Source organism: Parambassis ranga, chromosome 8 (genome assembly GCF_900634625.1).
Source record: "Parambassis ranga chromosome 8, fParRan2.1, whole genome shotgun sequence".
NCBI classification, from domain to species: Eukaryota; Metazoa; Chordata; class Actinopteri; family Ambassidae; genus Parambassis; species Parambassis ranga.
The window spans coordinates 15,561,498-15,572,976 of NC_041029.1; the positions used below are offsets into that span (position 1 = coordinate 15,561,498).

General features: G+C 45.7%; 2 protein-coding genes across 2 annotated transcripts; one reads left to right on the top strand and one right to left on the bottom strand.

Annotated features, from left to right (window-relative positions):
• The first annotated feature begins 297 nt into the window (after positions 1–297).
• gsg1 (germ cell associated 1) lies at positions 298–4,343 on the top strand. Its single transcript, XM_028412207.1, has 6 exons — positions 298–637; positions 1,295–1,598; positions 3,162–3,209; positions 3,296–3,460; positions 3,546–3,657; positions 3,884–4,343. The coding sequence occupies exons 2-6, from the start codon at positions 1,304–1,306 to the stop codon at positions 4,341–4,343; spliced, it is 1,080 nt and encodes a 359-aa protein (XP_028268008.1). The 5' UTR covers positions 298–637; positions 1,295–1,303.
• A 177-nt stretch (positions 4,344–4,520) lies between these two features.
• LOC114439467 (epithelial membrane protein 1) lies at positions 4,521–8,310 on the bottom strand. The gene is made up of 5 exons (XM_028411410.1): positions 8,202–8,310; positions 7,171–7,258; positions 6,713–6,821; positions 5,961–6,101; positions 4,521–5,878 (listed from the first exon to the last, which is right to left on the bottom strand). Exons 2-5 carry the CDS (start codon positions 7,246–7,248, stop codon positions 5,718–5,720), a joined length of 489 nt encoding a protein of 162 aa, XP_028267211.1. The 5' UTR covers positions 7,249–7,258; positions 8,202–8,310; the 3' UTR covers positions 4,521–5,717.
• Between the last annotated feature and the right edge of the window lie 3,169 nt (positions 8,311–11,479).

The window sequence follows — 11,479 nt, forward strand, 5'->3', positions numbered from 1 at the left end:
CCCAGATTGATTTTGAAAAATGCAGATTTTGGATGAAATCCATTTCTCAGAAGTGACACACTGCGTCAACAAGTTAAAACCTGACTGCAGCTATTGAACCTTCTTACTGCAGAGATCATCACCTCAGAGCCGCTCAGTCCGGCTGTGTTGCTGCAGCGTGATGTCGTCCATGTATTAGTGTGTTTGTGCAGCTCTTTCTTCATTATCTCAAGGTCATGTTTATTTTCAAAGCAGAGCGCGTTTACAGGCTGGAAGTCATCGGGAGGGTGGGGGAGGAGAGGGGAGGAGGGGGGAAAGGTGAATGAAATGGATCAGAATGAGTGTAGGAATTTAAAATGAAAACAGATGGAACAGAGTTGTCTGTTTTGGATTTATAAGGATGGATTAAAGAGGAGCGTGTGTGTGTGTGTGTGTGTGTGATGCGCTCACAGTGGAGGCTGACTGCTGGGGTCGGTTCATAAAGACTTGACAGTCACAGAAGCTCGCAGAGGTCAGTGTGACGGGCAGAATCCTCCATCACTCACTCTGTCAGATGAAGAGTGAAGAGGAGCAGGGCCGCTCTCCGTCCGTCCGTCCATCCGTCCCCCCACACTCTGTCTCTACTGGATGAGGACAAAGTAGGAAGAGGCTGAAACAGGTGAGTACTGTTGTTTTTTTTACCTCACATGCATGTGTGTTAGTTTAAGCATCTGTCTGTAGTGACAGGCTGCTGCTATTTTAAGAATTTTTGCAAATGTTGACTTTTAAAAAAGGTTTTAAACAAAAAGAAATTTCCATGAATGAAATGATTTGTGTGTGACCAGACTGTAAGAGATCGCCTCATTCTAAACGACAGCTTCCTCTTCATCACTTTGCCTGAGTGTGCAATGCCAGCTAACATTAGCTTGCATGCTAACAGACACATTTCTAGCTAGCTTATTCAACAAAATACTGTGTTAAATTGATGAGGGTATCACCTGAGCTTAATCTGACAGATTGAAGACTATACTAGCTTAGCTTTTTAGAAATGACTTTAGCAGCTAGCGTTTTGAAGTTAGCAATGCTACATTCATCAGCTAAGCTCACGCTGAAAGATGCTACATTATGCATGAACATTCCAAATCCTCTCAGTAGATTGGCTGGAATATCGTCGATGTTTAGCAAGTTAAAGATTAGTTAGCTTGTAAGATATTACCTAACATTAAATGACACTGCAGTTCACCTAATGACCACCAGGTGTTGCAGTTTATACGTAATTGGGCCCTTTAACACACATTCTCAGGCACACGTCTGACACGTCTTCTTCCTCCTGCAGCCCGGCAGCATGGCGTTCCTGCAGCAGATGCGTTCTCCTCGCCTCTCCTTCATCCAAACAGTCATGGCTCTCTTCCTCAGCACCATGGCCCTGGTGTCCTCCTATTGGTGCGTGGGTCAACAGAAGGTGCCTAAACCGCTCTGTTCGCCCAATAAACAGAGCAACTGCATCCCCGTGCCCGGCGTGTCCAACTCCTCCAACATCCAGTTCTTCTGGGAGACCGGGGACGACCGCTTCATCTTCCCCACCTTTCACACCGGCCTCTTCTTCACCTGCGAGGAGAACATCTACACGGACGCATGGGGTGAGACGGAGGAGGCCATAATACCTCTTAACTGTCAAGGTCAAAGGGCACAGCTGCTCAGTTTCTCACAGTGACCCTGAACAGGATTAGAGGATGTTAATGAAATGAGAAAACACTGGATTTGTAGCAAAGAATCTAATGAGGAGCTTGTGTGTGTGTGTGTGTGAGGTGGACGATATTCCCAGGGTGAGTTGAGGATGTGCACAGAAACAGGAAGTGAATGTGAGAGTCCAAAAAAGTAGGCCACAGAAAGAGAGAGAGAGTCCGGGTGTGAGGGTGAGCTGAGGCGTCAGGTGCGTTCGCTTGCCGCCTCATACTGTACGAGTGTGTGATGGGGCGGCTGGCTGTGTATTCAGCACAAAGAGGATTATCATCAGTGTGTGTTCAGCGCGCAGAGATTTAGACTTCAACAGCATGACTCAATTATGGATTAAAACCCGGAGAGAAGAAGGTTAATAGGATTCAGGGGCCGCAGACTCGCCGCCTCATCTGAAGCTGATTTTAAATCAAGTACGGCCAAATATCCCTCAGTGAGTCCAAAAAGGAAACAGTCAGCATCTATTTACGATCATCACAACGTGTGGAACGCAGAGAGGTCTCAATGAGACGGAAATAAAGTGTGAGTGAGAGAGAACAGCAAAGACTCATCACCGGGTCGTAATCTGGGATCAGACAGAGCGACAGGAAGCAGTCACAGCCAGATGTTCCCCCAACACACACACACACACACACACACACACACACACACACCGTGGCCTAATGAAGAGAAGCCTCCTTCAGCTGAAGCCACTCTACTGACCGAGCTGAACAATCACTCCTGTCTGCAACGTTCAGAACAGACCGACGATACAAACCCACTCTGACTGGAGCAGAGTTAGATTCTAGACTAAAAACATTATGTATGTTACACTGGAGTTAACATTTTTATATATAATTCTGACTTTCACAGTCAAAATGTAAAAAAAAAAAAGACTATATCATTAATCATTAATTATGTTTTTTACAAACAAAAATGACCTAATTTCCCTAAAGGGATTAATAATCTTAATCTAAATCATCTAATTTTAAAAATATAACAGAAAACATCCTGTGATGAGTAAAAATCAACTAAAAATATTATATTTTTTTTTATTTATATTTTTATTATACGTATTTTTATTATATTATTATATAATAAAGATTTTTTGTCTTTTGGGATTTTTTTAATTTAAAGTCAGAATTTTGACTTTTTGCTTAATATCTGAATTTTTGTATCTTGGTTTTTTATGTTTTTATGTATTTTTTATTTTATTATAAATTTCTCAGAGGGACAAAGAATTTCAGCAAATGTAAAAAGTTCAGACTTTTACTAAGACATCTTGAATTCTTAAAAAAAAACACAAAATGCTGAAAATAATTATTTTTAGTGTTTTTGTTTTGTTTTTTACATGTGACTAAAACCTTTGTTTGTCCTTTATACCAGATTTTTCTCCTAAAGTTCAGAGGTCATTCTGTGGCTCTAAGCTTTGTAATGTTGTGGTAACACATCAGTGCAGTGACTTCATGTGTGCTTGTGTTTCCCAGAGGAGAAGTGTCGGGGCTTTTACACTTTGACCCCTGGCTCTGAGAAAGGTAAAGTCCTCCTCATGTTTCCTGTGTGTCCTGATTGGAAAGCGTCCTCTCATGTGTCTCCTGTCTCCTGTCCCGTCCGTCCACAGCCATGCTGTGGCTCTCTCTGTCCATGGAGCTCACGTACATCGGCCTGCTGCTGGTCAGCTGCATCCTGCTGTTCGTGCAGCTCTGCATCAGGACCTGGTTCCCCTCCACGCAGCGCTGGGGTCAGCTGCTCAACGCGTTTGCAGCCGTCTTCACCGTCCTGGGAGGTAAACGTGACGTCCACTGACAGATATCTGGTGGAACAGGATGTGATGCTTCACGCAGTGTTTCTTTTTCCTCGTGTCCTCTCAGGTCTGGTGGGGATGGTGGGTCACATGATGTTCATGCAGGTCTTTCAGACCACTGTCTCCATGGGACCAGAAGACTTCAAACCTCACAGCTACGGATACTCCTGGGCCTTCTAGTGAGTTCCTTTAACATTTATCTTCATTCAGAGCAGCACACAGGGCTCTGCTCAGAACACCTCATGCAGTCAGAGAGAGTCTGAGAATACAGATCTGAAACTAGCTGATCCAGGAGGAGGATCATTTGGATCATTTCACAGCCCGACTGTGTTTAATTTCTATGGTTCGTGAGACAGACATGTGATCCATGTTAGGCTAAAAATGTCTTCCTGTGCCTCCTTCCAGCGTGGCCTGGTTGGCTTTCACTGTCTGCATGTCAGCTGGCGTCTCCACCCTCAACAACTACACCAAAAAGGTCCTGATGGTGGGTCCCAGGCGCACCTCCGGCCTTAACCCTTGCAGCTTCAACTTTGCAGGGCTCCTGCCGCCGGCACCTTACTACACCCCTCCTAACCCGGCCTCCACCCTGGCCTGCCCGCTCTCTCCCCCACGGATCTCCCACCTCTCCCCTTACTATGAGCCCCCCTCTGAGACGCTTCCACCGCCGTCCACTCCCAAACTCACGCACTCCCACTCTCTTCCTCTCCCCCACTCTGACTCCTTCCCTCCTCCACCCTCCCACCCAGCACCTGGATCCCCGTTCCACCGCCTGTCCCTGCCCTCGCCCTCCGTTTCCATCCACATGACGCTGCCTGGGCACCAGGAGACTCATTACGAGGCAGAGGAGGACTACAGCCCGCTTTGATGTCCACTCCGGCTCTGATGCAGTTTAATGTCCTGTCATGTGCTCTTAATTTACCCGGTATGACTCAAGGAGAACAGGCGAGTCCCTGTAATCACATCTGCTCTGTTAAAGAGGGAGCCGTGGATGCAGAGAGTCATTTCAGGATCTTCATCATTTATATTCAAGTTAAAAATAAGCTTCAAAATCACATTTTTATTGTAAAAATCATCGTCATTGTCATTCATAATGGTAACAAAAATAAAACAGCATCAGACACACAAAGCATTATGGGAAAGGAATCATATTTACACATTACATCTTTCGTCATGTGTTAGTTGCCTTTCAGAGCTGGATGAAGAAGGTGTGATATGTTAAGTACATGTATGGACCCGTTACTGGAACTGAGCCACAAATATTACAACACAGTTCATTTGTTACTTCTTAGGTTACACAGAAATCTGAAACATGTGACGTTTGATGCTGTCATGTTGTCATGACAACCAGAGCAGATAAATGAAAAGATAAACTAACAATAAAAATATCTAAAAACTCACACCCCCCTTTTAAAAAAAAAATCTATCGTTCATGTTTAAATTTACAATATAAAGATTTTAACTCTTCAAGCTTCGGTTATAAGCAGGAATATTGATAGATCTTAATTTATCCAATACACATCAAGGCCTTATATATTCAACACAAAAATATTTTAATTTCCGTTAGAAGCCCTCAAGAAGTCCAGCCCGAGTCTGGAGATGACTGCAGAGTTGTTCGGATATCGACAGAAGATTCTCAAATTAAACACTAAACCTTTAAAACAGCCTTACAGCCAAGATGGCCGCCGCTGAGAAGGTGAGTCCATGCTTTAGCTTTTTCCAGAAGTTAAGTGGATAACTCATGCTAGCTGTGGCTAAAGCAGCACTGCCAGATCTCAGTTCTAAAGCAAACGTTTCAGAGTGATGCTGAGGAACTGATCTCCAGCGGTGCGATGTTAGCCACACGCCCTGTGTCAGTGTGAACACGTCCATCAGGACAGCACCACCAGGAATCCGGTCTTATGCAGCATTCTGTTACTTTAGCCTGCCAGTGAAAAAGAACTGATCTCCAGTAGTGTAGCATTAGCCACAGCTAGCAAAATATTAGCAATTTTGGCAGGGGAAGAGGAAGAGGGAAACATCTGTAGTTCATCTGTACATCGGTGATTGATTGAGCCTGCCTTTCAGACTCAATTAAACACTAGAATTCTAGTTGCTGCAGCTCAATCTACACTATCAGCTCAAATCTGACGTCCGACACAAACACAATAATCAATGCTAACGTAGAAGCAGATTTCTAGCTGAAAGTATAGATCCAGCTGAGGACTCTGGGCTGGCTGGAGGGTCAGCAGCTCTGGTTTCCTCATGCAGTCTTCTTGCGTAGCACGAAGTAAGTGATGGAGGAGAAGAAGGTGAGCCCGAAGGCGATCCACGCCAGGATGTAGCAGTGACCGTAGTCGCCCTTACTCTCATCCTTGTGGAATTTCTCTGTGTAGATGGAGGCTGCGATCATGATGCACAGGCCTGAAACACACAGAGAACATCTATGAAGAAGAATGCAACTTCAGACAAATATATATAAAAAAAATAACAATAAACCACTTACAGGCAAGGAACTGAAAGATGCCAGAGATGGTGAACCTCTTCCCCTTAGGCAGGGTGAAGAGCTGAGCCACGAACACAAAGATTCCCAGGATGGAGAATATACAAGCTAGCACGGAGCTGGCCTGCACTGCCTGGAGGTAATCTGCAGGGGGAGCCAGAGAGAGTGTAAGTCAAGGTGCTAAACATCACAGTGACGCTCGCAGGAGACAGAGCGCTGCAGAGCTGAATGAAGGGATTGTTCCACTCAAACACCCTGAACGTCACATGAAGACAAACAGCAACATTTCTGTGAGTCTTAAAGGTTAAACTTAAAGGGTAAACTGTGATCGCTTCATCTCTTTGATTGTTGTGCGTGGTGTCTGGTCCCCTGTCATCCTTGTGCATGTTTCTTTAATTTGGCAGTAACCATTTCAGGCCGATTGTCTTACAGTGCGGCAGAAAATCAATAATCTATCGTTCTTAAAGTGACACGTGATCATGTGGGTGAGGCGGGATAAACTCTGCAAAATGGCCGACTGCACTTTTGTTGTCAGTCGGTGGTTCGTTCAGGTTGTAAGAATTAACACTGCGACAAGCTTCTCTGCCATTTTTTTATTACCATGGCAACCAGTCCTGCTGATTTAAATGAAATTGTTCACACAACCACAAGAGGGCGCATGGTTATGTCTATGTCTGTCTTGAATTAGCAGCTTGTAGCAGGCTGTAGGCGTGTTAATTTGAACATCGTGTTGTACGTATGAGGCCTGTTCTCACCTGATGGGTAGTGCGATCCTGTGGGGAGATCCGTGTAGTTCCACGCTCCGTTCTGCAAGACCCACCTGGCCCACACGTCAGTTTGCATGACGTCAGTGACCCACCAGGCCTGATGGGGAAGAGACAGGAATCATGTTAGAGTGCAGGAGCAAGTAAGAATGCTTAGAATTTATGGTGGAAGACAAACACAGGGAGGAATTCTGCAAATCTCACTACGACACAAGGTGAGAATTTCAGGTATGTTCATGTGCAGCAGCACCTGGGTGGCCCGGCTGTCATTTAGAAATGTCAGATATGAGGCCCTGAGACGAGCGAGGAATGAAGGCCTGGAGTGAGGCGAGCAGGCACGTGTCACCATGCACACATAACGCCCCAAATCGGAAGTTAGAGATTGCAGCGAGACAATTATTCCTGAGGGCTGAAATGCACGTGTATGTAGAAATAAAAACTCTACTTACATTGTCAATAGTTGCCACCAGGAGGAGGATGATGGCCAGGATGTGAAGGACAAAGATGGCAGCGAGCAGGATCAGCATGATGACTGAGCTGAGGAGGAGAAACTCTTTATTATGACTACAGGGAGGACACACACACACACACACACACTTCATGAACATTCACAGCAAGGCCTGAACCTGGCGCCCACTCAGGGCGTGGCTGCTCAGCTTCTAATTACTTTGTGAGCCTGGAAATGCAGCGGGAGTTTGCTGTTTGAGTTCAAAGAGGCGAGCTGTGAGATGTGGAAACACACACACACACACACAGCCTGTTGGTAGGAGAGCGTTCAGGAGTGAAGCTGTGAAGTGATGTGCAGATGAGTTCGAACACGTCCTGTGAGCCGCCACTCCCTGAGCTGACTGCGGAGACGTTCCTCCGGCTGGCTGCCTGACAGCCTGCCCCCTTTGTGTTTGAATCAGTTCGGATACGAGCTGAAAAGGTGGCTCAGCCTTTCGAGGCTGCGCCTGGGTGTGAACATCTGGAATGTGCTGGTTCTAAAGGAGTGGTCAAGGGCTGGGCCCTCACACACACACACACTCGCCAGCTCCCTCACACACACACACACACACACACACATGTGGTTTAGAACATACGGCGCTGTGAGAGTGCAGTTTGTAAATACCTCCTCTCCGAAGCATTTACATTAAAGTTAGAGGAGCAGGAAGCCAAACTTTAAAGAGTTCGTTCATTTAAGACGCGTGTGGAATGTTTTGTCGTCCAAACTTCTGCCAAGAAAACCAAACATTTTTCTCAGGCTGGCCTGAAGGAGGCATTTGTTCCATTTCATAAAAAAAAAGACAAATATTTGTGGCTTTAAAAAGAAAACTTCTACTACTGCTGCCCACACGTCTGATGCGTTTGAGGAGAAAAGTAAAAGCTGAGAAGGTGTGAGGGCATCTCACACACACACACACACACACACACACACCTGTGATCATTACTCTGTGCAGATACATGCAGAAAGTCAGAGGGAGAGGAGTGTGTGACTTACTGTTTGTGTCTTCAGGTCGTACTCCGTCTGCTCTCTGGGACACTAATTTAAGACTCCGTCCAAATGCACAAACACGAGAAAACGACTTTTACCCTGCCCTCTTTTTAAGCCAACACCCCAGACAAGCCTCCCTGCCTCCTCCTCCTCCTCCCTGCCTCCATGCCTCCTCCTCCCCCCTCTCTCTTCTGTTTGGACTCTCATGTTTCTGTTTCTGTCACTCAGCTGATGGTGGTGATTTTCTCTGATGACTCACCCACGAGAGGGGGGAAACTCCTTAAACACTGGACATTATTGACAACCATTCTACGCTGGCTGCCATGGCAACGACATTGTTGCTATTGTACGTATACACAAACAGACGAAGTTACGATGGAGTGCGTCTTCCTGCCTCTTTTCCCGCCTTTGTTACAGAGGGAAACATTTCAGGATGAAGGAATGTAGCCGGGGGTGCCATCGAGGGAAAACTAGGGGGGGGGTGGTGGTGTTTGGGTGGAGGTGGTGATGGAGATCTCTCACACTGCTGTGAGTTCATAGCTTAGGATTGGGATTGTGATTGACCAAATGATTCCACTGAGTCAAAGTCATGTGCTCCCTGACAGAGAGTGAGTTTGAACTCTTTATCTGCTGGAAACTAATTCAATTAAACTTCATGTACAAATAATAACATTGACTTGTTTGTCACGGGCCTCGCTGCAGCCAGGACGAGGTGGAAATATGATTTTAATTATTCAGAACAGTCGCAGCGGAGACACACACAGAGACGAGGCGGATTAAAGACAAGTGTCCTCTGAGCGCTATCATGCACCGCAGGCTAAATGTGATTAGCCTGACAGTGTGATTGGATTACTTTTTACAGTTCGGAAATGTTTAAGTAGTTTCATTTAACTCTTTCTCTGCCACCAACAAGCTACTTAGCATTTTATTCAAACTACTTCCAGGTAGCAAGCAGGTTGCTAAGGAAGTAGTTTGGTAAAAGGGTTAATAGATCCAAATAGCTGATATCAGTGATTTGTAAAAGAAGGTGAAGTGTCAGGGTTGTCAGACTTGGACTCAGTTTCAAGATGGTGACAACGTCGTAAACATTTTTGGAACAAGTGCAAATATTTTCATCCTGAACGCTCAGACAAGGAAGAGACAAACACGATGGTCAGCGTTCTGAGGTCACTCGTTTGCTTTGGGTGAGTGTAACTCTGTGGTGAAAGTGCCTGGACAGGATCACATCAGGCCCCTCCAGGGTTAAACCAGCAGGATAATAACAGGCTTTTGCCAAGTCGCACATACCCGGCTGGACGAGCAGCAGAGCCTGCTCAGATTTATGGCACGGCCACCTGTGCAGCCTGATTCTAGCTGGGTCAGGAGGTTAGACACACACACACACACACACATATCTATACGTTAGGAACGAGAGGAACCAAACACACCTGTGGACTCAGCGACTCTACACAGGCCCCACCCCTTCATCATGTTACTCAACCCTCCATGATACACCCAGGTCCCTGTGGGAAAGAATTTCAGTCCGTTGAAATTTTGCAACTCGAGTTTGGAACGTCGTTGCCTAATCTATGCTGCACCTGTGACATGTAGCCAGACATGCCATAAGTCATGCAGGCATTATTTCAGCGGTTCATCTCGCCTGTTTCGGGGCGGGGCACCATGGCTGTCTATTATTATACTAATGATGCTCCAGTGCTGGGCAGTAGGAGGTGTGAGATCTTGAATGAGCTGCAGTCAGTGAATGAGCTGCAGGTTCTTACAGCTAACGGTGTCATTGTTAATTGTCTGGCTGGTTGTTTAACTGCTTGTGGGAGTGAATGAGCTGATGTTAGATCGCCGTCACAAAACAAGACCTGAAAGCAGAACCGTGAGCCGCAATGTGAGCAGAGGAAGTGTCCATTCATGTCTGGCTCAAGCAGCAGAACTCAGTCGAAGACGTCCTGATGGTGGACATGCTGAAGGTGGTTCAGGTGTGGTCAGTGTAGGTGGTGGAAGTGGCAGCAGATATGTGATGGTGCTGTCAGTCTGAAGATCATTCAGGTGTGGAAAATAACACTGTTTTAAAATGAGCCATGTGAGATGATATGAGGCGTTACACAAACAGAACAGGGAGGCAGACGGAGATCAGCAGAATGTGGTTGGACCTGCTCCTGTTTTGGGCGTGTTGACACCACCTCACAGGTGAAGTAAGCCAGAGTAAGTCAGACTTCACCTCAGCAGAACTCAATATAATAAGAGTCACAATAATATGAATGAGTGAGGGAAAAAACTGAAGTTATGCAAGAATCAGACCTTTTTTTCAGTCCTCTGGATATTTTTGGGGAGAGGAAATGCCGTGAGTCATGCATCAGACAGCTATCGTTTTTTTTTTTGTTAGTAAAAAAAACGTTGACCACACTGCTGCATGTAGCAGGGAGGTGGGGCCGGAGCTTAGCCACAACACGTTTTTCAGATCCAAACACAAGTCGACAGATCATATGTCTGTGTAACTGTTAAAAAAGACCAATGAGGCGGCTTGCTCAACAATCGGCCCTTTGTGGGGGCTGCCACTGCAGATCAGTACTGGAAAAACCAGAGTCAGAGAGGATCGCTCGGAACAACGTCTGCCAAGCGTTGTATGCACAAGTATTAATGATGATTCCCTGAAATACTTTCTCAGGGTTGGCTGGTTGAGGGCGGTTCTATTAGTTCCCCTGCACAGATTAATGCACACCATGGGATCATTAAAGAGCTGAAGGCTGAAGCTGAATCTGCTGCAGTACGCAGAACGGAACTTCTTCACACTTTGACATTTCACATGCTGGAGAAAAAGTCTGTGAGGCCCGAAAAGAAACTTTTCCAACATCTACAACAGAGACGGCTCTATTACAGTTCACATCACATCTGGTCTTAGAATGTTCAGTTGTTTGTTAACAGTAGTTTCACTCTTTATTCAAATGTAAGTATTGTTATTTATAGTGCCCCCTATGGCCATTGAGTGAACTGCAATTCGCATCATGTCCCCATATGATTCAGTCTGTCTGTTTTTGTTTTGGCCGTCACTGTTGTGTTTTGTGTGTTATGTTGTTCTGTGCCTGAGAAACCAGTTAATGCAAATCCGTGCTACATAGGTAGGTGAGCTAGCTGGCTAGCTGCCTCTGTCTTGCTTCACTCATGGCTAGTATATCACAATTGTTGCATCATTGATTGCTGTATCTTTTTGTATCGATCTACTCCAATTGAGTGTAACTGTTCTGTTCTAAGGCTAAAGCTAACCATTCACATCTGCTCAGCGTTTTGCTAGT